Genomic DNA, 25,441 nt, shown 5'->3' with positions numbered 1-25,441 from the left:
CTAATTGCATTTGAGGCCCACTCCATGGAAAGGAATTCTTGTCTGGGATTGTAAAACTGGACAAAAATGCATGGTTCAGAGGCCATAGGCTACAGGGAGGAAGCTACTGCTGTCGCTTGGTAACGGGCATGATACGCCTGTCAAATTATCTTCTAAATAACTATGCTTACACCCATAAGTTAGTGCTGCTCTTAGCTAAGCTTCTTTTTGCAATGGGCAGCTGTTAATAAGATGAATATCTGGTCACCGTACTGGACTCAGTGAGCACTGAATGCTCAGCCATAAATTGGGGGTTCCTATCACCCCCTTCTTTGGCTTAGGAAATGCTACACAGGGCATGGTAGAAAGAGCTGAAGAAGCAGAGGAAGAGGCTGACTTTCTGAACACTATCCCCAGTGTGTGGCCATGGCTACTGCATTTGTGAACTCTCAGCAAGTGTGGTTGCTGACACAGGGCAAGCACTAACTCGGGCCCATCAGCAATCCCTCACGAAGCAAGGAGAAGCTCACCAAGTTCCACCCATCCTTAACAGTTAATAGGGTGAGGGAGAGACATTTTTTTTCAGTGTGTAGCAACTGGTAAGTTGTCCATGTTCCTTCCTAAGAACAACCACTTACCCATGCCCCATCCGTAGCCCTAATGAAACTCACTGGGACACACGTGCACATGCACACGCACACATCACAAAAACTACGAGAGCAGAAGACCAGCTGAGAAGAGGAAGAAGATCAGTGAGCATGGGAAAGGCACAGAGAAGGATAAAGGGGACTCGTGTGATCAAAATACATTTTATTCACATATGAAAATGCCTTAATGAAACCCATTACTAAGTAAATTGATATAAAACTTTGAGAGAGAAAAAAAATCCTCAAAAAATGTGAAGACCGCTCTTGGTGAGAACAGTTCTCCGTTTGATTTCTCTTCTTTCAGACTCAGTATGAGCAGAGGCAGCCCAGGGCTGCAGTGCACTCTGGGGGACGTGGGTTAAATGATGTGGTTATTTTCTCTGCGTGACACTTAGACCTTGGTGCCAGGATCTGCGGGTTTCATGGCAACAACTGCCAGGGCTCCTGGGACAGTCTCCAGGCATCTAGAGCCCTGCAGTCTTGGCAGCCCCTGTTCCCCAAATGGACACAGCCGCAATCGAGGCCAAGAACCCAAGCATGACCTAGCAAACAGCTGGCAGGCTATTTTTAAAATCCAATTTAAAGTCATGTATGTATAAGCCCCAGTGGATTTCCCCGGGGAATCTTATCCTCAAGTGGAAAATGCTTTACGTCAAATAAGGTAATCTCTGCTTTGATTGCCAGCAAGCCCAAGTGCAGGGCCCTGTTGCCTACAGCACTGAGTGCTAATCCAGTTTAAGCACAAGTGAGGCAGAGCTGGGGAGTCAGCGTGACTGGAGGGCCTGGAGAGAAAGGTCAGGCCTACTGATATTTATCGGGTTAACACGGTTACCATGTGTCTGGATTGGTCCAGTAAAAGAAAAGAAAACAAGGACATGATCTGAAGCTCAGGGAAGAGAGAGTGAGGCGTGGATCTGCCTGCCCTATGCCACCATGCTCTGGCAACCTTAGATTCCCTCATGTCCCTGCCCAGAAATTAAAAATACAATTAGAGGACTCCGAAGAAAGAGGAGGGAGGGAAACCGTGGTTCTGGAAGGAGTGGGCAGACAGGGCGGGAGGTAGCAGCCCAGCTCTGTATAGCCAGCTTGTCTGGCTCTGGTCACTGCCTCTTTTTGTGATCTTGCCACCCTGCTTAGGTGTCAGGCGCCAATGGGAAGATAAAGTATCTTATCCCTGGACCAGAGGCACAGTGCACCCTGCAAGGACAAGCATTTTGCTTCTCCTAAGAAACACATTTTTTTTCATACAGTAACCCAGATTTGTCTGTGTTTTTCTTCTTTGTAAGGTCTGATGTAACAAACTAGACAGATACATCTAGAGAAGGATGTCTTCTCTTTTATCCTGCACTGGGAACTTCCCGCTGCTCCTGCCACAGACTCGCCTAAATGGAACTAGGTGTGGTGCTATAAGCCTTTGATCTCAGCACATGAGAGGGGGAGGCAGGAGATCAGGAGTTCAAAATCCATCTGCATAGAGTTCAAAGTCAGCCTAGGCTACATAAGGGCCTGTTTCTAAAGACTAAAACATCAATAGCATGCATTAAGAGAGAGAACACAATGAGCATGGAGATCTGGGGTTGGGTACCCAGAACCACATTAAAAAACATAAGCCAGGAGAGGTATATGCTTGCCATTCCCGTGCTGGAGACACAGAAATAGGCAGGTCTCTGGGGTTTAGTAGCCAGCCAGTCAACGTAGCCAGTTCCAGAGCAGTGAGGGACCCTACCTCAGAAAGGTGGACAGTGTCCTGAGCACCCATGCTGCTGTCCAACCTCCATGTGAAGTCACACATACACGCATGGGCACCTGCACTCACAAGCACACCCAAACACATGCAAACAGACACAAACAAAAACAAAAAACAAACCAGGATAAATACAAAGGGCTCTTGGCTACATCCACTGTGCCATAGCCCCCGCCATGCTATCTAGCTTTCCCTTCCTTTCCTTGTCCTGGTCACTGAACAGAGAGAGCAGCAGACAGAGCCACAGGGAGAGTGAAAGGCTTCAAGAGTGCAGAGAAGGCTGAAGTAAGTCCTGACCCAGATTCACTGTGATGTGTACAGTGACAGGCCCATAGAGGCCTGGAAGAGGCCAGGCTCTAGAAAGAAGCTAGTTCTACAGGTGAGGTATAAAGATGGGAAAGGAGCCAAATCTGGGAGGCTGCTGTCTTATGGTTGACTTTGTCGGGAACCTAGCATTCAATTATTCAAACGAAGCTGAGGTGTGAAGATTACCTAGAGCTGAGGCCAGCCTGGTCTGCATAGTGAGCTCCAGGCCAGTCTGGGTTTCACAGTGAGACCCTATGTCAAAAATAAAACAAAAGCACAAGCTGGGCCTGGTGCATGGTAAATGCTATAAAAACTGGCATCATGGTTGACCAGAAAGCTGCCTTCCCCACAGACTGGCTCAATCAAAGCAAGCTGGTCCATATCTGATGCAGTTTTGCTCTCATCAGCATGACAAGCACCTTCAGTTCCCCCACCATCCATGGCATTGAGCAGCTTCAGACATGTCACTACTGATGTCCTCAATAGTGTTATCAGGGTCCCCACAAAGTATTGTAAACGTCGTATCCAGGAACAAATGCAAAATTTGGCAATTATCTTACTACTTGAAAACACAATGATAAATTATTCTTTGATCTTGATCTTCTCATACAAATACATTCTGCTGGGCCTCCGTGAAGGCCGGAGATGTGGAGGCTAATGAAACAGTGCCTCCAGAAGCAACCTGCTCCATAGCTTTCTCCATATTTTACCTCTGTAACATACAGATTTGGGGATTTTTTACTATCTCTCATTACAGTAGTTCTCAGAGGGAAATAGCCAAACTTTTATCATCATATATGAATGGATAAATAAACTGTGGTCTATTCACACAATGGGATGGGGAACTGGGAATCAACTATTCATGATTGCATGCAACAATACAGGTGAATATAGCAACCATCACATAAATCTGAAAGCCAGTCAGAACTAGGCATATGAGTGTATGTTTGTACTCCCAGCACTTGGGAGGCTGAATATGACTGCTGAGTGTTTCAAGCCAGCATGAACTACATAGTGAGTTCTATAGAGATCCCATTTCAAAATAAAAAAGGGCCAAGAAGATGGCTTAGGGGGTAAAGGTGCTTGCTGCCAAGCCTGATGACCTGAATTCAGTCCATGGCATCTACACGGTGGAAGGAAAGAAGCCCCTCCTGCAAGTTGTCCTGTGACCCCCAAAGGTATACAGTGCCTGCTTGTGCATGTGCGTGTATGCTCACCCACTCTCGCCCCAAAAATTTTAAAAAGAAAAGGAAAGAAAACATGTGTAACAGCAAGCTTACTGAAGGAGACGGTGGCATGACCTTATTAATACCACAATAGGAAAATGCAAGATATATGTGACACCATTAAAAGAAGGACAAATCCTGGGCTCCACGGTAACCTGGATCTGGCAAGTCTCCTGGAGGGTTGTTAGAGCTATCTGGGTCCAAGCATGTAGACAGTGTAGGACTGAGCCATCTCAGGCATTCACCCCGGGGCCTCTTTAGGAGAAAGAAACTGTCCACAAAAAAAATGGAAGTGAGATGACAGCTTTAGCTGTCCTCATTTTTTTATATTAACTAGGGAATAAAAGCCCTCAAAAAAAAAAAAAAAAAGCTAACAGCAGCATGGGAAGTGTCAATATCTCTCTCTCTCTCTCTCTCTCTCTCTTGCTCTCTCTCTCTCTCTGTGTGTGTGTGTGTGTGTGTGTCTCTATCTCTGTCTCTGTGTGTGTGTGTTTGTGTGTTGCTTACTGAGACCAGGTAACTTTTTTTAAAAAAAGTCTCACACATTTCAGGCAGGCCTCAAACTCTCCATATAGTTGACAGTGGCCTTGACTTGTGATCCTCCTGCCTGTACCTCCCACTACTGGGATTACATTCATGTGTGGCCCATGGTCAGTTTGTATGGTGTCAGGGCTTTGCATATGATAGGTAGGCACTCCAATCCTTAGCTCCTTTCTGGCTATTTTCTTGTTTTTTTGCAGTGGGTTTCACTATGTAGCCAGGGTTGGGCTGGAACTGACTGTATTGACCAGACTGGCCTTGAACTTTCAATGTGTGCCACTCTGCCCCATTTGAGTGATCTTTTTCAAGACAAGAGACAACGTTCGGAGTTAAGATCTTATTGGGCAGGTGTGGCCAAGCAGAAGAGGCACTGGTTTAAGCAAAGCTTAAATAACCAGGCCCTGCATTTGCAAGAGCAGACATTGGGGACCACTCCCTTCTGGTTTTCCCCTCTGTTCCACTACCACTTCCTCATCCTCTACCCAACTGCTAACTTCAGAATCTCCCTTGAGCAGAAAGTCTTTTCATCTCCATGCTTTCCTTATACTTGCTTTCTGCTACCATCTCCCCCCCCCCCACAACGAAGACAGGGTTTCTCTGTGTAACAGCCCTATCTGTCCGTCCTGCAACTGGTCTAGTAGCCCAGGCTGGCCTTGAACTTAAAGAGATCTGCCTACCTCTGCCCCTGAGTGCTGGAATTGAAGGTGTGTGCCACCACTGCCCAGCTTACCATCTTTCCTGATGTGGTATCTTCAGCAGCAATCTGGTCCACATCAGATTCTTTTCTTTTTTTTCCATTTCCAATCCAGAATTCTGTGAGTTCCTGGTGTGCACTAATTCCTGGGAAGATCAACAAGCACCGTTCACCTCAGATGAGGAACTAATGACAGTGGAACAAGTCCACTCAATAGCGTGGTGAACCAATGAGTTTAACTGGGATTACTCACAGAAGGCTAGGTCCCCAGCAGGAGCACCACTCAAGAAAACATCTTTGTCTCCCATAACCGGTATCTGCCTATTTATTGTCAGGGAAGGAAAGGGTCTTGGGAGTCTCTCACCTCACCTCCATAATGGGAAGTTAATGGGTCCAGTCTTGTGAAAGTCCCGAGTTAATGCTGGCTGCAAAGATAAAAGGACAATGGCCTTGTGGTGCTCAGAGAACAAATGGTCCACAATAGCTCCAAATCCCACGATGTGTTCAAACCTCAGTCCATCACCCCCAAGACCAAACTCACTTTCTTCTTCCCCAGCCTTTCCTAGCCTTTAACTTCACTAACCCCTTGCTTCCTTCTGGGTGCTCACATGGGCAGCTCACCCTCCACTCAGCTACCTGCCACCTGGGAGGCCTCCTTTATTCCCTGGTTCTCATCTTCATCCAGCTGGGCACAACATTGCCTTCCTCTTTTCTGTTTGTTGTGTGTATGTATGTGCATCATGGCGCACACATACAGCTCATGGGACAACCTGTGGCAGTAGGCTATTTTCTTCTGTTGTGTGAACCTATACTGTATTCATGTCACCAGGCCCTGATTCTAGTCTTTTATGCTCCCTTTCCTCCTCCTCCCACTGACTGCTCTTCAGAACACCCAAATCTTCACATACCATTGCTTTCATTCACACAGCTAAAACAATCAGCTCCCTCAGGAGAAGCCATCATTTCTCTAATGTAAAGTTCCTCTTCCTCTCATTTATCTCTTACGTTCCTTGGCTTCTTTCAAAAGATCCATTTTACTAATATTTATTTATTTGTGAGTGTGTGAAAATGCATGTTTGGCATGACCCCTCCGTGGGCATCAGAGGACAAATGGAGTCAGTTTTCTCCTTCCACCATGTGGCTCTTCAGGTGACGTCAGATGCTTAGGTTTAGTACCAAGCATCTCTACCTGTTGAGCCACCTCACTGACCCAAAAGATTTATTTTAAAATAGTTTTGCATATCCATAGTATATATATTTAAATATTATGAACCAAAATAAACCCTTTTTTTCAAGCTGAAGAAATGGCTCAGTGAGTAAGAACACTTGCTGTACAAGCATGAGGAACTGAGTTAGATAACAACACCCATGTAAAAAGCTGGGTGTGGTTGTGCCCTCCTTAACCCCAGGTTTGTGAAGGGTGGAAACAGGAGGGTCACTGGAGCTTGCCAGCCTAGCTCCACGCACGGTGGCAGGACCTGTCCTGAAAGAAGAAGAGAGAGACTTACAGAGAAGGGTGCCCAGCGTCCTGCTGGGGCCTTCATGGGCACACTCATAGCATGTGCACACATGAACACGCTCAGAGTTTCCTGCAAATATACCAGGCACAGGGCTCATACTCACAATCCCAGCACTGGAAAGGCAGCAGTAGGAAAAGGGCCCTACGTCCAAGTCCAGCCTGGGCTACCGAGTGAGTTCCTGCCCAACCTGAGCAATAGTGTGAGATGCTGCCTCAAAAAGTAAGTTAAAAAATTCAAACATTCTAGAAAAGTACCAAACAACAATAGCAGAAGCAAAACTTCTCTTTTCAGGGCTGGAGAGATGGCTCAAGGATGAGTGTGTTCGCTGCTCCTGCAGAGGACCTGAGTTCAGTCGCCATCCCCACATTAGGCAGTTCACAGTCTCCTGGACTCCAGTTCCAGGTGATCTGACACCCTCTTTTTACCTCCTATAGATATCTACTTGCACACAAAGTCATACAGACACACACACACACTTAATAAATAATAAAATTTTAACACAAACTCAGGCACATGATTTTGACATATTTTGCCAGCTTTTCTTTAGCAAACTCAGTGGCAGAATTGCTGAATCACAAATGTAAGTGCCCCAGTGTTGACAGACATTGCTTAAATGCCCCTACCGAAGGGGTGGCTGTGTTTACACTGGCAGCACTAGCTCACAAGATTGCCTGTTTCTGGCATTCCCACAAACACGGACATTACCAGCACTGGTTTGCTTTCCATCTTCCCTTGCATCTCTGTAAGTGTGGCTGATCTGAGACAAGGTCTCTCGAGCCCAGCTCACCACAGAGCCAAGGACGACCTTGAACTCCAGATCTTCCTGCCTCTAGGTACCAAGGTACTGGGATTACAGGTGTGTGCACCACGGCAGTCTTTTGTGTGCGGGTGTGTAATTGGAGATGGAATCTGCAGCCTTGCACTAGGCAAGGACCCTCAGCTACATCCCAGCTATGTTTCTTTTTTTCTCTCGTGTATGAGAGTTTTGCTTATGTATATGTGCGACATGTGTATGCCTGGTGTCTAAAGGGATCTGAAGAGAGCTCTGGATCCCTAGAACTGGAGTTATAGAGGTTTATAAGATACTATGTGGGTGCCAGAAACCAAACCTGGGCCCAGTGCTTTTAACAAATGCACCATCTCTCTATCCTTAAGGAGAACCCTTTTCTCTGATCCTCAGGTTTCTACTTTCCAAATGCTGAGATTGCAGTACACTCCATCACCTAGATTGAGAAGTTATTTTTCTTTTTTCTTTTCCTTCCTTCCTTCCTTCCTTCCTTCCTTCCTTTCTTTGAGACATCTTCACTACATAGACCCAACTAGCCTTGAACTCACAGAGATTTGTCTGCCTCTGCCTCTGTCTTCCTAGTGTTGGGATTAAAGGCATGTGCTGGCTATACCCAGTCAGTTTGTCTTTACTTTTAAAATTTGTATTTATTTTGTGGTGAATGAGGGGCATGTGCATGCCACAGTTCATGTATGGAGGTTGGGGACAATTACAAGAATCCATTCTTTCCTTCCACCCTATGGGTCCTGGGGACTGAACTCAAGTCGTCAGACTTGGTGTCAAGCACCTTTACCTGCTGAGCCATCTTGTTGGTTTAGTAATTTTTTTTAAATGTAGTCTGGATTGTTTTTCCTAGCCATAGGAGACAATAACTGTGGGATTTAAGTTTTGGAGTCTGCAGTCCGTTCACAGAGCCCAAGTTCCCTTTTCATAGGAAGGAGCTGCATGATGAAGCAGGCAAATTTACAGGCCATTTCCTGACCCAGAAAAGGAATTAGCACGGCAAAAGAACAAGGTTCTCTCATCTCCTGCAGGGTCATCCTCTGTAGTCCAGACTAGATCTAAACGGGTCATCTGCACACTTAAATGGCCTCTTCCTTTGCAAACAGGGACTTGGCAGTTATATACTTACTTTAAATCAAAACTTTGAACTGAGGGCTACTATGTCACAGTATTGACATTAAATGAGTCATTTAATGTCTTTAGTATTAGTATTTAGGTCATTAAGATGAGCAAGGGAGAAGCTTTCATTTTGCCGAGAATCATAAGTGTGTGCAGAATTTCTCCGGTGACTATGACACTGCTGGAGTTCTGGGCACTTGGCTCATAAAAGGGTTGGGTTACACAGGGGCCACTCACAGGAGCACACAGCACTTCTGCCACTTTTACTCGGGCCCAGTGATATGAAACCATCTGCCAAGTGGGTCCATATCTCACAGAAACATCCACCACATTTTAGCAGACCTCTTCCAGACAGGAGAGGGGAGGGCATCCAAACTCCCAGGGAAACCTGAGCAGGTCTGATTTTCCACATCTGAACAAATCCTTCGCTCCAGTCCTTGGCCACAATTCGCTAAGCAGCAGATCCACTAGGAGTACCAAGGGGCTGCCTTTTTAGTCTCTAGAAGAGGAAGCCTACAACTATCACCGCAGAAGTCTTGCTCGTGTACAACACTGTCTGCCTGAACTCCCGCTTGCTGATAGAGGAGCACACCTCTTCCTGACAGTCAAGGTCGTATCAGGTGGCCCAGTGCCCCCAGCCCATGGTAGGAGCATTGCCAAACTACAGGCAGGAATTAAAGTGTAAGCATGCAGACCAGCACTTTTGCTTCATTGCTGCCGTGATCAGAGAATACCTAGACAAGCTTCAACCTGTGAAAGCTGTTAGTTATCAGAGTCATTGGTTTTCTTAACCCTTCAACTAGGCATGTCCAGCTACAGCCTGATGGGAGCTGCATGCAGCTGCCTAAGACCAGGGATAGATGAGATTTGAGAGGCTGGGAAAGAACAGCAGTCTCTGCCTACAATAGATAGCTATGAGAGCTAAGGCTGAGAGGGGTAAGTCCAGATGATAATGAAAAAAAATCTCATCCTATCCCAACACTCATACCAATGGATCAAGTTAAAACAGCCATGGTTCTAGACAATGACAAACAGCTGGACTAAACTGCAATCAAATGGTGTCATCACACCTGTAAGAGTCACTGGGCGGTGAGAGTTAGGCTTTGGTCACAGCAGATGAAACTCAAACCAGAGCTTCGTGCCACTGCTGCCTCTTCCTATCTATCATCTATCTATCTATCTATCTATCTATCTATCTATCATCTTATATCTGTCTTATTATTGGTCAAAGAGCAGGATAATCTGGAGACAGACTCACAAATCACCTTCTCAGTCCTTGGAGGTTGTGGAAATCAAATACAATGAAAAACGTGAAAGAGAAGAATATTCATGTTTTCTTCTGGGAATGGGAGATTTTCCTCAAATTCAGACACCACTGTTTTTTTGGTGCTTTGATGGTTCCTTTCTGTCATCATCAGGTAACTGTCAACTGCTGTAGTCCAGGGACGAAGTGCCATTTAATATGCAGATGATATTATAATGAAGCTAGCTGGTGTTATTTAAACAAAAAATGTCTCTGAGAGCTTCGTGTATTTGAACACTTGATCCCTAGCTGGTGGTGGTATTTGGAGAGGTTACAGAACCTTCAGGAGGTGCAGACTTGCTGGAGGAAGCACCTCACTGGGGTGAGCTTTGCAGGATCTATAGCATCTCCCTACTTCTGGTTTGTTCACTCTGCTTCCTGTGAGTGACAGAAATGTAATCTCTCAGTTTTTTGCTCCTGCTGCCATGTCTTCCTTGACATTACGGACATCCAACCCCTGGAGCCATAAGCTAAAATGAACTCATCCTTATGTTGCTTTTGGTCATGATATTTCCTTACAACAACAGAAAGATAACTATAACAATTGGGGGGGGGGTCACTCTGGCTGCTATCTTAGATGCAACCGGTTTTGGCAATCCCACCTGCTCAGGAACTTATAATCAACAGACATCCTCGAAGTAACAGTAGAGTTGGGTAGAAATTTGGCTATTTCACATGGGCAGCACAAAGGGCTACAAGTGCACATTCTGACCAGTTGTGTGGTTTACAACTATAATCCTAGTTATACAGGAGGTTGAGGCAGGAGAATTGTAAGACCTAAGCCAGCCTGGAAAACTTATGGAAACTTTGACTCAAAAAAAAAAAAAAGTCTGTCTCTATCTATCTATCTATCTATCCATCCATCCATCTATCTATCTATCTATGGGATTAGAAAGATAGATACCAGTACGAGAATGTTTGCCTAGCTTCAAACCTAGAATTCATTCCTAGCAATAAATAAATAAATAAATAAAAACACAAAAGAGTGGAGGGCTGAGGAGGGGTGGGAGAGAGATTGATTGATTCTGAGTTGGGTGTGATGACACAAACCTGTAATTCCAGCACTTGGGAAGCAGTCAGGATGCTCATGTATTCACAACCAGGCTGAGCTACAAGGGAAGACCCTGTTATTATTGTCCATAATAATAATAATAAAGGTATATTCCGAGGCTCTATGGGATTAGGTGAGAACTTGAACATATGGATTTCAAGGGCACCCAGTTTTAGCTCAGAACAGCTACCAGCGGGTAAGGAACAAAATGTTTTAAAAATGTGATTTTTTAAAAAATCAAGTTCTCTATAGCTGAGGCTGGTCTCAAACAGCACCTCTTCCTCAAAGGACTGGGATTGCCTGTGAGAGACCACAACTGCCTGGTTCCCACCGCCAGTTTTTCCCTTCAGTTTTCTTGTCTATTACCTTGTACCTACCTCTCTACATCACTGCGTTGCGGGTGTTAGCGAGAAACCTCAGAAACAGAGACCAGATTGAAACCATACCTGGTGCTGCCAGGTTCTTGTCAAAGAAAGAATTCAGAGATGAAAGCAAGTAAGAGGGGGAGAGGAAGATTTCAGAGCATATTCAAGAGGAAGTTCAGACTTCTCCCTACAAAATACTAGCTGGTATACTTTTCTAAAAGAAAATGAGGAACCAGGCAGGGTGGCACCCACCTGTGATCTCAATACTTGGGAGGTGGAAACAAGAGGATCAGGAATGTGAGGGCAGCCTGGTTTACATGAGAACCCTGTCTGAGCACAAAGACATACAGAGAGAAGAGGGCACTGGGTGGAGAGGGAGGAGAGAGAGAGAGAAGGGAGGGAGGTGGATAGGGAGGGAGAGAAAGGGAGAGAGGGAGAGAGGAAGAGAAGGGGAGAGGGAGAGAGGGAGAGAGGGAAAGAGAGAGAGGGAGAGAGGGAGAGAGGGAGAGAGAGAGAGAGAGAGAGAGAGAGAGATTGAGATTATCTCTGGGTTGTATCTAGAGAAAAAGTTACAGAATTGTTAAGAGAAAACAGCCAGGCTGGCAGCTCAAGCCTGATATCTCAGCTACTCAGGGTCAGGAGGACAGAAAGCTCAAGGCCTCCCAGGGTTGCAGAGCAGGTTCAATGCTGGACTAGAATACAAACAGTAACTGCTACAAAGGAACTGGGGATACAGCTCCGCGGTAGAGCACTCGCATGTTCAATGACATATTCAATCTTCTAGTGTTGAAGAGAGAAACCATACCACATTTCTGTGAACAGTAAAGTGTGTGTTCATGGAAAAGTTATAAGACGACGAAATATTCCTATTTCAAAAAATACGACGTATTTATTGTTTGACTATAAAAAGATCTCATCAATCTAGATATCAGATCTTTGACCCAGACTCATGTCCCCATCTGCTGAGTTGATGCATGACTGGGATGAAGCACATGCCATTTTTTTCATCTATAAAACAGGAAGAGAAATAACTAGCAACTGCCCATTAGAGCTGTTGTAAGGTGCAGCCATTACAGCAATGCTCACCCAAGTAAACTGCAGCTTCAGCCTCGTTATCTCCTTCAGGGTCTTCTCACTGTACCACATGCATTTTTCCTATCCTTCATGTTAAGAATCAAGAGACAAAACAGAGAAAAATACAAAATGACTTTAAAAGTGAGGAAAGTGGGTCAGCAAGATGGCTCAGTTGGCAGAGGTGCTTGTTGCCAAGTCTTACGATCTGCATCAGATCCCTGGTAGAGCCCAAACTCCCAAAAGTTGACCTCTGACCTCATACACACACCCACTAATGTACACACATAAACACACACTTAAAATTTTTATAAATGGGGGAATTTATATCCCTGTTTCTGATCCTGTTAGAGCTAGCTTTTTTCTGAAGGTACCTGACTAAAAGACAGGCACCCTTCTGGAGACATCTGGTATAGATTCCTTTCTCCCTGGCAGGTCCTTACACAGAAGGCTTGCAGCCTCAGGCTTTCTGGCATTTCAGCTTCAGTTGCCCAGTCTGTCACCTGGTGATCCCCACATACTCACTGTTGTTCTTGCACCCTGTTCCCCTGTGCTCAGTCAGCAGCCATGGCTGGGTTGGTTTGTTTGTTTGAAACAGAGTCTCTTGCAGCCCAGGATCATCTTAAGCTCACTATGGCTGAAGGCTGGCCTGGAACTCTCAACCGTCCTGTCTACCTTCATCCCAAGTGCTGGAATGACAAGTGTGTGCTGCATGACAAGCTTTTTTGTTTTCCTTTTGGGGAGCCAGTGTGATGGCTATCCTTGATTGTCAATTCGACTACATCTGAAATGAACTAAACCCCAAGATGCTAGGTACACCTGTGAGGGATTTTCTTCTCAATTCAATCATTTGAGGTGGGAAGATCTAGCTTAAATCTGGGTCACCCCTTCTAGTGGCAGCACATGGAAAAAGGAAGCTCTTGCTACTTGACTGCAGGGCCACATCTTCTGGTGGCAGCCCATATAAGGGAACACAGACGAAGTAAGCTCTTGCTCCTCGCCTGCTTGCCCTCACTAGTTCATCCCTTCCGCTGGCTTTAGAGACTACTTCTTTGGGATTCCGACACATACTGAACTCCAGCTGAGACATCCAGCCTCATGGACCAAACAACTACTGGATTCTTGGACTTTCCCTCAGCAGACAGCCATGGCTGCAATCATTGGACCACAGCCTGTAAGCCACTTATAAATTTCGTGTGGGTGGGGGTGTTCCAGACCCCTGCTCTCAGCACACCACACAACAGCTCCCTAGAGCTGACTCATTCCAGACTCCACCCCTGAGAAAGCCCACCAGCAGCAACTCCAACTCCCCAGCTGCCTGGGACCACACCTATCAGCTATCTAAGACCTGATCAGCCTTCCTGCTAGCCACCCAGGAGTGCTCTGCTTTGCACTGCCCTATTTATTAATTTGGTTTGATTTGGCTTATTGCATTGGTGGAGGAACCCAGCAACCAGGGATCCAATACTTATCATGTATATTCATTCTATCAGTTCTTTTCTCTATAGAACCCTAATCTGGACAGTATCTTGTTCTGTAGCACTGGTTAGCCTTGAACCTGAAGCAATCTTCTTGCTTCAGCCCTGGAGTGCTGGGATTACAGTGCCCAGCTCGACACATACATGTGTCAGGTAAATGTCTTCTCTCACTTTCCAGAACTCTCTCCCAGAAGCTCTGATGTGACTCATAAGACCTGGGTTGTTCTATTTGCCGAATGGGTAACAAACACCAGTTTCCAGCCCTGTCTTTGAAAGCGTCCATCAGTCTCCCTGATACATTAAGATTCTCTGGGTTGAGAAATATGGAGCCTTCGGGCAGTGATTCAAATTTTCCCTCTGTGCTTTATAACAATTCAAATTCAACACATCTCATTAGTGCTAAATATGACTTAAACCAATAACTTCTGCTTTATTTTGCCCTCAGGGCACTAATTATGAAATTAGAAATCTCATCCTCCCTCCGGAACAGGATGGCCATGTGCCTCTCTGTTAGCTAAGGGCTCTCCATTTTATTAATTGTAAAGCTGGTCCCAAAGCCAAGGCAGGATCCCTTTCCATCAGTCTGGTTGGGTCTCCAAGGTTCATGTCCCTACTTGGTGTTCCTTTCCCCCTTTAGACACTCTCCAGCATCCTGTGAGCTGCATTCAGAGCAAGGCTTCAGCAAACAGACCACCTTATTACCATGGAGGTTATGCACCAAACTGGAATTGGAGCCATCCGTCAACTAATCATCAAGTCTGCAATTTCAAAGAGCACTTAGCAGCACGAGTAAAGATTGAACCCTGTGAGAAATCTTTGGAGGTGAATGAAGGCTTCATCTAGGAAGTAGAAGCTGAGCTGGGAGGCACCGAAAGGGGGTGCCAGGCACCACCATTTTTAAGAGTCTGGAGTAGGAAGAGAACTAGGACTGTCTCCATGTCAGTACGTGCCAATCTTAACAGAAGAAAAGAACGGACAACGTGAATAACATAAGATGAAAATATGTCCTTGTTCTGATGCATCAGTTGACGACTTGAACTGTTAGCAAAAGAGATTCACAGGAGATGATGGAGAGGAACACTGTACAGGATGAGGTTTGAAGTAGTAGAGGCAGCATCCCACTCCATCTTTAAAGAGAGTATGCTCGGCGTTAGCCAAGCATGGTGGAACACACCTGAAGTTTTCTCTCTCGAGAGGTTGAGGCAGGGCAGGCTTGTCATGAATTCTAGGCCAGTCTGGGCTACACAGTGAGTTCCAGGCCAACACAGGCTGCAGAGTGAGACCCTGTCTCAAAAAACAAAACAGATTATGTAGAGAATTTCAGCTTTTGTCCCACCAACAAGTAGATACCTGTAAAAGATCATTCACTGCTTTTGCAGTACCTGTTAGAGGCCGGGCAGTGGTGGCACACACTTTTAATCCCAGCACTTGGGAGGGTGAGCAGGCAGATCTCTGTGAGTTCAAGGCTAGCCTGGTCTACAAAGTTCCAGGGCAGTTATAAAGAGAAACCCTGTTTCAAAAAACAAAAATTCTTGTTATATGTTAGACACTGTGCTAAAAATTTCCTACTGTTAACCCAACTTTCCAGGCTAAAGACGAGGTGTAGAGGTTGCTTATTCTGTAAGCATGACCAAAGCCATAGCTGGAAGGCCCCTATGTTGACCTATGAGCAAGACAGAGTTAATAGTGTACAACTGAGTCTAATCCTCTTGGCAGGATGAGCCAGGTGTAGAGCCGGGCACAAAGGAGGATCAGAATGCAATGAGCTAATCTCTGAATGCAATTCCCTTCCCCTGCCTCCCTATTAATGAACTTTTTAATTATCTTCTGGCTTCCATATAGATTATTTCTGCCAGAAGATAATGCACTGACCAGTCTACCTAGGCATGTTGGACTAGCTGGCAATTTTATTACTCATTGTGAGGTGAGTTATTCTTCATGGCTGAACCCTCTCTTTAGTCCCTAAAGCAAGTAAAAATTATGAAAGTCTTGACTGCTTTCCCATGAGAAGCTAGTTTGAAAAATAAAACAACAAATAAGAAGCAACTATTGTCTCTTTTGTGACTTGTCTCCTGGACGTGGACATGAGCCTGTTTCCCTAGCTTCTTTGTTGAGGCTCCCAGCACAGCCCAAGAGCTTCCTTTGTTTCCCACGGTGCCTTTCTCAAACTCCCACCTTTCCACTGGCACACACCCTACAAGGAAAGGCTCCTTGCTATTCACAATGTACCTAATTTTCTGAGCCACCAGCAGCTGGAGGCTATTGTTCAGCTTCACAGTATCAAGAGCATCCTTATGATAGGAGCAGGCTGTTCCCTAACATTCTAAAAAGCCGTGTTCTTCACAAACGATAGATCTCACAATCACCATTACAGCTCCAGGCTTGCCCTAAGGCTGGTCCAGCAGAGTGTGACACTGGTCTCACAGTGGCTCTCTGCCTGCAGTCAGCTCCCGACTCCACTCTTTGTTGGCGTATGTTTTATTTCACTGTTTCCTTTTAATTCCTTTCATGGGAAAAACTGAGACAACTGCAAAGGTTTGAAAGGGAAAGTGTTCTGAAATCGAGGCCATTTGACCTTGACAAGAGACCGAAAGCATATTTGAAGGCTTGGATGGCGCCCTCCCCAACACACACACACACACACACACACACACACACACACACACACACGAGACCGAAAGCATATTTGAAGGCTTGGATGGCGCCCTCCCCAACACACACACACACACACACACACACACACGAGACCGAAAGCATATTTGAAGGCTTGGATGGCGCCCTCCCCAACACACACACACACACACACACACTCTCTCTCTCTCTCTCTCTCTCTCTCTCTCTCTCCTTCCATATTCTCCCGAAAAAGATTGATTCAACATTCATTTTTCCCTCAGAAGCATGGAAAACCAAGCCAAGCAAGGTCAGACTTAGGACACAAGAGGCTCTAGACTCCGAGGGTCCACGAAGCAAGACGAGGGGGGAGGGGAGGCTGGCAAGTGGCAATTGTTTAAAAAACAATACAGCATTCCCGTTAGTCGGCTTTATAGCCATTTCACCAGAGCAGTAAGTTATTCGAGAAATGACTAACAGCTGGGCCGGAGCCCCTTGGAATCTCTCGTCCCCCGCAAGGAACCGCGTAGGATGATGAAGGGCCGTGCACAGCCGCCTCCCAGGCCAGCCAACATGGCCACCTTCACATGGCGGAGAGCCACGCGGCGCCCGTGCACGAGGTGGGGAACGGCGCGGGTGGCGTGAGAGACCCTCCGCTAGAGTCACAGCACTAAACGGCCGCCATCCCCGCAGCCGCCGCTGGGGGGCGCGCGCACCTGCCTACCTCCGCGGGCAACGGTCGGAAGGGATGTACCATGTCCCCGCAGAGGGGAGACCGTCTTTCCTCCGGCGTGCAAGCCGGGAGGGACTAAAAGCCCGGCCTGCTCAGGGACTCACATCCCCATTTACCTCACGCCGCTAAGATGACGAACTCCTGGCAGGAGGCGCCGTTGACTCCGCTCTCCCCCCGTAGGCAGAATGGCCTCGCCCGCGCCCAGCGGGGAGCCCCAACCCGCCAACCCCCCCCCTCCCCTCCGCCCGCCGGTGGCGCATTGGCGCGCGACGCCGAGGGGCGGGGCCTGGGCCGGGCGCGCGCGGGCGCTGCTCTATAAATACGGGGCCGCTCCGTTCGCTCCGAGTCGCCATCCCGCCCCGAGCAGAAGCAAACCTTGCTCTGCGCGCTTAGCAGCTCCCTGCCTCGCCGCCGCTCCGTGTCCTCCGAGTCGTGTCCTCTCACCACCGCCGCCATGAACGGTCAGCTCAACGGCTTCCACGAGGCGTTCATTGAGGAGGGGACGTTCCTCTTCACCTCGGAGTCTGTGGGGGAAGGTCACCCAGGTGAGCGGACGGGGGACTCGGGAGAAGGACGGGGCGGTGGCGCTGGGGGTCGAGGCCGTCCGGCTCGGTGAGAACAGCGGCGGCCGCGCGCCGCCCTCGTGTGGTTCCCGGAGGTTGCAGTGTGCGGCCGCCGCTCCCCTCCCCCCTTTCTCTCATCCCCATCCGGCGGCGCGCCCCGGCACGCGGAAGGTTCCAGAAAATGAGAAGGGCGGGGGCCAGCGACCGGCGCGGGGAGGGCCCTGTTTCCTCCTCTTTAGTCCCGTCGTCTGGAAAAATCTCAAGTGGGCGACCCCGCCCCGCGTGCTCGCGTCCGGCCGTCGGGAGCGCGCGCCCCGCATTGCAGCGGCAACCACGTGTTCACCGCATGTGGCATCGGGGCGAAGCGGAGCTGTCGGCCGCTCCCTGCCCGAGCCCCTGGGTTAGAAGTGGGGGCTGGTGTCTCCAAACATGCTATCTCCATTATCCACGACTTCCGGTCACTGAAAATGCGCACGAGTGTGGTTGGGCATGTCCTTAGGCCTCCAAGGTGACAGGCAGCCGCCGACTAAATATAGCGCGAGTTAGAGAGGACATCCCTTATTTGGAGGCTGTGTGAAAAGGACGAGGAGCATGAATTAAGTGCAAACCCCCATGGCATTAGGTTTCCTTTTAAAGTCTTACCTTTGGCGCTTTCCAACGATTAAAAGAGGATTTATTGCCGGGCGGTGGTGGCGCAGGCCGATCTCTGAGTTCGAGGCCAGCCTGGTCTACAAGAGCTAGTTCCAGGACAGGCTCCAAAGCTATAGAGAAACCCTGTCTTGAAAAAAAAAATGTCACGTTTCCTTTGGCTTTGTCCACTGGACGGCCATGTTGAGGTGAGTTAGAATGAAGCTATTTTCGGGAACTTTGGGATGTCATTTGAGCTCTTCTGTTAAAGGAGTCCACAGCAACATCCTTGATGGAAGGATCTGCTTTTAGTTAGTGGCCTAATTAATGATAGTGAACAAACCCAATAGGACCTTGAGTGACAAATGAAATCTAAGTGTTGCTGTGGTGGGTTTTCCCTCAAGGAAAGGGGTGCCTCTCCACATCGATTGGGTCGCTCTTTATTACAGTTGCTAGATAAGGTCTTAGGTGCTATGATTGGAATACACTTTTTGGGAGAAAGTAGTAACAAAATTCAGGAGATTGGAGCCAAGCTTGATGGCACACTTTTGTAACCCCAGCGTTTAGACTGTAGAGGCAGGAGATTGGGTTTGAGGTTAGCCTAGTCTACATGGAACACTTTGTCAACACCACACAGATTCCAATCCAGGATACTGTGTTTTCCAAATTGATAATGCATTTGGATAGTTTCCTGGATCATTTTCCTCTTGCTGTTCATAGTTAAAATTTATTTTCATGGTTAAATACAAAGAAAAGTCTTGTTTCTCTAAATGGTTAGCGTTCTTTTTTAGGTCAGAGTGCTTGGTCTACATATGACCTTGGTTTATTCATCCCAAGTACAGAGGTTTGGTACTAGTTAAAACTTGAGGAACTGAGTGCTTCTAATAGGGGTAATGGACGGTTTAATAACCTGACAGTTGGCTTATTTAGCTCTTAGTGGGTTAATTTTGTAACCTATTTTAAGTGGAATATAAAATAGAACAGTTGATCTTTAAAATACACTATGAAGTTATTTCCTGGGATTGGCTTTGGGATTTCAAGATGATCACCATTTCTACTTTGACTCGACTAGGATGTTAAATGGGCTGAAAGTTTAAGCATATGACCCTGTATACAGTAATTTTTATTCTGGCAAATAGGTCTTGGTAAAGCAGTGCTTTTTTTTTTTTTTTTTTTTCTTTTTTTGGTTTTTTCGAGACAAGGTTTCTCTGTGGCTTTGGAGCCTGTCCTGGAACTAGCTCTTGTAGACCAGGCTGGTCTCGAACTCACAGAGATCCGCCTGCCTCTGCCTCCCGAGTGCTGGGATTACAGGCGTGCGCCACCACCGCCCGGCTAAGCAGTGCTTTTATTAACATATTAAAGCAATGGAGTAGAATTGTTCACTTCAAAGTTGTGAGTAGGGCCAGTGAGATTTGCTCAATGGGTTAAGAACACTTGCTGCCAAGGCTGTTGTGATCAGAGTTCCTGGGATACATAATGGAGAGCCAGCTCCTCTCAATGTTTTCTGATCTTTACATGAACACCATCATACAAGTATTAGCCATGTATGCACAAATAATGCTGTTTTTTTATTTGTTTAAGCCTAGAATGGTGATGCATACTTTAATCCACCATTCTGGAGACTGAGTCAGGACTGCCATGGGTTTGAGTAATATAGCTAGAATCCAATAGTTTCCACTATTGGAAACCATTAGTGTTATTTGTTTTTTTGTTGCAGCTAGGTATATATAATCTTTTGACAGCATGACAAGATTTTTGTATCCAAAGGTCCTGAGTTCAATTCCCAGCAACCACATGGTGGCTCACAACCATCTGTAAAGAGGTCTGGCGCCCTCTTCTGGCCTTCAGGCATACAGACAGAATATTGTATACATAATAAATAAATAATTCAGCCGGGCGGTGGTGGCGCACGCCTTTAATCCCAGCACTTGGGAAGCAGAGGCAGGCGGATCTCTGTGAGTTCGAGACCAGCCTGGTCTACAGAGCTAGTTCCAGGACAGGCTCCAAAGCCACAGAGAAACCCTGTCTCGAAAAACCAAAAAAAAAAAAAAAAGATTTTTGTATCTAAAAATTCACAGCTGTGCTTGGCCCCTTGGGTTGAGCATCAACTGCTGGTTACATGATAGATAATAGTAATGGATAAATTGAATGGGGAATTTTTATTTTTCAGATAAGATCTGTGATCAAATCAGTGATGCTGTTCTTGATGCACACCTTCAGCAGGACCCTGATGCCAAAGTGGCTTGTGGTGGGTATACAATACTTGCTTGAATGGAAAAGGGGGCATTTGAAGGAAAGTCTGGTCTGATGGTAGGTTTGTAATGCACCTAGCTACTTGGAAGGTTGAGCTAGAGGTAGCAAGTTAATGTCCATGTTGGCAATTTAGCAAGACACTATCTCAGAAGTAGAAAATGAACCCCAGGGATATAGCATGTTCAACGTGGATTGAATTCCCCAGCTGGCACCCCTACCCTAATATTTTGGGCATAAATTTCTGTTTTATTAGAAACTGTTGCTAAAACTGGAATGATCCTTCTTGCTGGGGAAATAACATCCAGAGCTGCTGTTGATTATCAGAAAGTGGTTCGTGAAGCCATTAAGCACATTGGATATGATGATTCATCCAAAGGTATTCCTTAAATATTTAATTTTTATAAACTCATTTTTGCAGATGTAGAATATGATGCTAATGGGAGAAGCTTCTTACGTTCCTGGTAATCTTAACTGATTGCATAGTTTTACCATATCCTCTCAGCTTTCTGATCTAGCCTATTCTGTCCTCTAAAGTGTGTGATTTAGTGCAAGAGCAATATCTTATCTCAGTAGAGTGGCCAGAGGTCAAGCAGGAGTTAGCCCAACCAAGTTAAAGACCTTCTTTCAAACCATAATGCAGAGGGGGGCAATAAGTGAATCATGTTGAATATGGTCTATTAAAATATTGTACAGTAGATCTTGTTGCCATCGGTATTTTTTTTCTCCTCTTAACTTTACCCTTTAGTTCTGTTTTTTCATTTGTTTGTTTTCTTTCTGTGATAGGGTTTTCTTTTTGTAGCCCTGGCTGCCCTGGAACTCAGATCTGCCTACCTATGCCTCCCGAGTGCTGGGATTAATGGTGTGCATGTGCCACCACCACCACCTGGATTGGCCACTTTTAAGCATATTCCAATTGCTAGCAACACAACTTGCTAACATTTTGGAGTTACCACTAAAAAACATGAGAGTTATTGGAACACCTTGTTGTTTGCAGGGTTTGACTACAAGACTTGTAATGTGTTGGTGGCCTTGGAACAACAGTCACCAGATATTGCCCAAGGTGTTCATCTTGACCGGAATGAGGAAGACATTGGTGCAGGAGACCAGGTATTGTCATAGTTTATTGGCATCTCTTAACATTGGATTCTAAAACTTGGATTTCTCTTTCACATTTCACTTTTCCTATTTCGTAGGGTTTGATGTTTGGTTATGCCACTGATGAAACTGAAGAGTGTATGCCTTTAACCATTGTCTTAGCACACAAGCTAAACGCCAAACTGGCTGAACTGCGCCGCAATGGCACATTGCCTTGGTTGCGCCCAGATTCTAAAACTCAAGTAAGTAGTGGTTTAAAACTAATGTTCATCTCAAATTACACTAAAAGTCCTAAGTTACTTAATTATAGCTGACTGAGGGGGGATAATACTTGTCTTTTGCCATATTTAATCTTATGATAGGGAACAAAGCTGGTTAGACAAGTGTTCTGATCTATTTTGCATCCAAGGTGACTGTGCAGTATATGCAAGATCGAGGTGCTGTGCTTCCTATCAGAGTCCATACAATTGTTATATCTGTGCAACATGATGAAGAAGTTTGTCTTGATGAGATGAGAGATGCTCTAAAGGAGAAAGTGATCAAAGCTGTTGTACCTGCAAAATACCTTGATGAGGATACAATTTACCACCTACAGCCAAGTGGCAGATTTGTTATTGGTGGGCCTCAGGTAATAAATTATGAAATGTTTTGACTATTGTTGGTTACTTGGAAATTTTAGCTGCCCCCATCTTTTTTCTGACTGACCCCTCCCCCAGTCATATATATCCCACATACACTGTGTCTTGCATGGCCCATGCTACCCCCAAATTCACTATGTACCTGATGTTATATCACTATATACAGCTAATCTTAAAGCGTTAGGTTTATACATGTGGCTACTGCTAGCTACATAAGGATCTTGAATGATTCCTAATAGCCTAGTCAAGAACCACTTACTAGAAAAGATTACATGACTTAAACCCTATAATTTCAGGGTGATGCTGGTTTGACTGGCCGAAAAATCATTGTGGATACTTATGGCGGTTGGGGAGCTCATGGAGGAGGGGCCTTTTCAGGAAAGGATTATACCAAAGTGGACCGCTCAGCTGCTTATGCTGCTCGTTGGGTAGCAAAATCCCTTGTTAAAGGAGGTCTGTGCAGGAGGGTTCTTGTTCAGGTATGTAATGAACAGGTAAATGGGAAAAGAGTATTAAGTAAAAGTTTATATGCATCCCTATTTTATAACAATATATTACTGGCTTTTAGGTCTCTTATGCTATCGGAGTTTCTCATCCATTGTCGATCTCCATTTTCCATTATGGTACTTCCCAGAAGAGTGAGAGAGAGCTATTAGAAATTGTAAAGAAGAATTTTGATCTTCGCCCTGGGGTCATTGTCAGGTAAAGATGGTAAAGCCTATTGCTAGTGAGAAATGGTGGGTGGGCATGTATACTGAAATCTGGAGATGAAGGTGGACTCTTCATATAGGGGAACAAATTTTAATTCTTAAAACATGCCTGTTTTAAAAATATTTTAAATTGCCTGGAGAGGACCTAGCTGATGAAGTTAGTGTTCTGCGACTCAGTAACATTCTAAAAAGTTCTCCATCTTCAATACTAAGCTTTGTGCTTACATTAACTAAGGGTGCTACATTAAAGATTAATATGTTAAGGTGGGATGTTCAAAGTTACAAAGAAAATAACCATAGTTGGGCAGTGATTGGACCTTGGTAAGTATTTAATTGGAATTCCTGAGAATGATTTTAAGTTTTCATATTTGTCAAGCCAGGGCTGGAAAACAACTGTAGTTACTAATAAAGGACTGTGCAAGCAGTTTGGACACCAGGGAAGTAACAACACTTTTGCCATGAACTTTTTTCCTAGCAAACCCCAGGGAGAACTGAACTCATTTTGCCAGAGCTCTTGCAATGAGTCTTGCTGTTGTTTTGCTTTATTTTGATTTAATGCTACATATTAAGTTATGGACTTGTATATTCCAGGGATCTGGATCTGAAGAAGCCAATTTATCAGAGGACTGCAGCCTATGGCCACTTTGGTAGGGACAGCTTCCCATGGGAAGTGCCCAAAAAGCTTAAATACTGAAAGTGTTAGCCTTTTTTCCCCAGACTTGTTGGCGTAGGCTACAGAGAAGCCTTCAAGCTCTGAGGGAAAGGGCCCTTTTCCTAAATTTTTCTGTCCTCTTTCAGCTCCTGATCAGTTGCAGTCACTCTAATCAATGACATGAATTTTAGCTTTTGTGGGGAACTGTAAGTTGGGCTTGCTACTCTGTCCCTAGGTGTTTTGTTCACCATTATAATGGATATAGTGAGCATAGGTGATCCATGTAACTGCCTAGAAACAAACTGTAGTGAATAATGCTTTGAAATCGAACCTTTGTGTCCTATCACCTAATCCTCCAAAGTCCTAATTGCAATTCCTTTCCCACCAGATGCTGAAAATGTCCTTGTAATGTGCACGTAAAGTACTCGTAGTTTGACTATAGACTTTGGCAATGCCATAGCCCTGTCAGCATGAATTTATAATGTCTTGAGCTCTATTTATTGAATGTGAAGCCCCTCCCCTTATCCTCCCTATAACTTGGTCATTTCTAATTATGTAGTTCTTTGTCAGGGAGTTGTCCCTATCCAATCAATCTTGCATGAAACGCAAGTTTCAGTTGGAGCTCTAGCCTGACTTCAAAAAAAAAAAAAGGCAGTTACAATTAAACCATCTCCCTGGTGCTTATGCTATTAATTGCCACCTTTTAAACAGCACCAAATCAAAATCTCTCCACTTTTCAGCTGTCTTTGGAGGACGTACGTAATAAGGTTTTATTTAGTAAACCAATCCTATGCATGGTTTCAGCACTAGCCAAACCTCACCAACTTCTAGTCTAGAAAAACAGGCACTTGGCACCCTTGTGATGTCATACAGAGAAGTCACAGGGCAGTACCTGAGGGTCTGTAGGTTGCACACTTTGGTACCAGGTAACTTTTTTTTTTTCTTTATAAGAAAGACAGTACTCCACTGCACAATAGCTCCTCCCAGGGTTTTAACTTTGTTTTATTTTCAAAACCAGGTCCAATGAGCTTTCTGAACAGCTGGTGTAGCTACAGAGAAACCAGCTTCCTTCAGAGAGCAGTGCTTTTGGCGGGGAGGAGGAAATCCCTTCATACTTGAACATTTTCTAATTGCTTATTTATTGTATTCTGGGGTATGGCGTAAGTACAGAGAAGCCATCACCTCAGATGGCAGCTTTTAAAAGATTTTTTTTTTTTCCTCAACACCATGATTCCTTTAACATGTTTCCAGCATTCCCAGGTAGGCCAAGGTGTCCTACAGAAAAACCTTGGGTTAGACCTACAGGGGGTCTGGCTGGTGTTAACAGAAGGGAGGGCAGAGCTGGTGCAGCTGGCCATGGAGAAAGCTGACTTGGCTGGTGTGGTACAGAGAAGCCAGCTTGTTTACATGCTTATTCCATGTGACTGCTTGCCCTAAGCAAGAAAGTGCCTTTCAGGATCTATTTTTGGAGGTTTATTACGTATGTCTGGTTCTCAATTCCAACAGTTTAATGAAGATCTAAATAAAATGCTAGGTTCTACCCAAACTGTGTCCACTTGTTATTTTCTATGGTAAAATCTACATGTGTTCTACCACCATTGCCAACGAAAAGGTTTTCAACGATTAGGTCATGGTTTAGAAGCTTGGAGTGAACTCTTGTTGCATGCTCTGGAGTTAGGTGTCTCTTCCCCATCCCTCAAGCACTGGAGTAGCAGAAGCAAGTAGAT

General features: G+C 45.5%; 1 protein-coding gene and 1 long non-coding RNA gene across 6 annotated transcripts in view; one reads left to right on the top strand and one right to left on the bottom strand.

Annotated features, from left to right (window-relative positions):
- Positions 1 to 18,893, bottom strand: part of LOC121434842 — a 64,262-nt gene extending 45,369 nt beyond the window's left edge. For 2 of the 5 annotated variants that reach the window (XR_005972524.1, XR_005972520.1), the window contains exons 1-3: positions 17,293 to 17,395; positions 5,501 to 5,561; positions 5,173 to 5,282 (exon numbers count right to left, since the gene is read on the bottom strand). This is a non-coding gene — a long non-coding RNA (uncharacterized LOC121434842). Of the gene's footprint in view, positions 1 to 5,172; positions 5,283 to 5,500; positions 5,562 to 17,292; positions 17,396 to 17,551 lie in introns of those variants that run through there. The other 3 variants (XR_005972521.1, XR_005972523.1, XR_005972522.1) reach the window with 3 other exon arrangements.
- Positions 17,510 to 25,213, top strand: Mat2a (methionine adenosyltransferase 2A). Its single transcript, XM_041633794.1, has 9 exons — positions 17,510 to 17,721; positions 20,537 to 20,614; positions 20,873 to 20,995; positions 21,614 to 21,726; positions 21,813 to 21,956; positions 22,124 to 22,342; positions 22,649 to 22,831; positions 22,921 to 23,054; positions 23,654 to 25,213. Exons 1-9 carry the CDS (start codon positions 17,631 to 17,633, stop codon positions 23,754 to 23,756), a joined length of 1,188 nt encoding a protein of 395 aa, XP_041489728.1. The 5' UTR covers positions 17,510 to 17,630; the 3' UTR covers positions 23,757 to 25,213.
- Positions 25,214 to 25,441: the final 228 nt, after the last annotated feature.

The sequence above is a fragment of the Microtus oregoni genome, unplaced genomic scaffold, assembly GCF_018167655.1.
Source record: "Microtus oregoni isolate MIOR12 unplaced genomic scaffold, Mior012 000002F_ref0000024, whole genome shotgun sequence".
In the NCBI taxonomy this organism is placed as follows: Eukaryota; Metazoa; Chordata; class Mammalia; order Rodentia; family Cricetidae; genus Microtus; species Microtus oregoni.
This window is presented reverse-complemented; position numbering and strand designations above follow the sequence as displayed.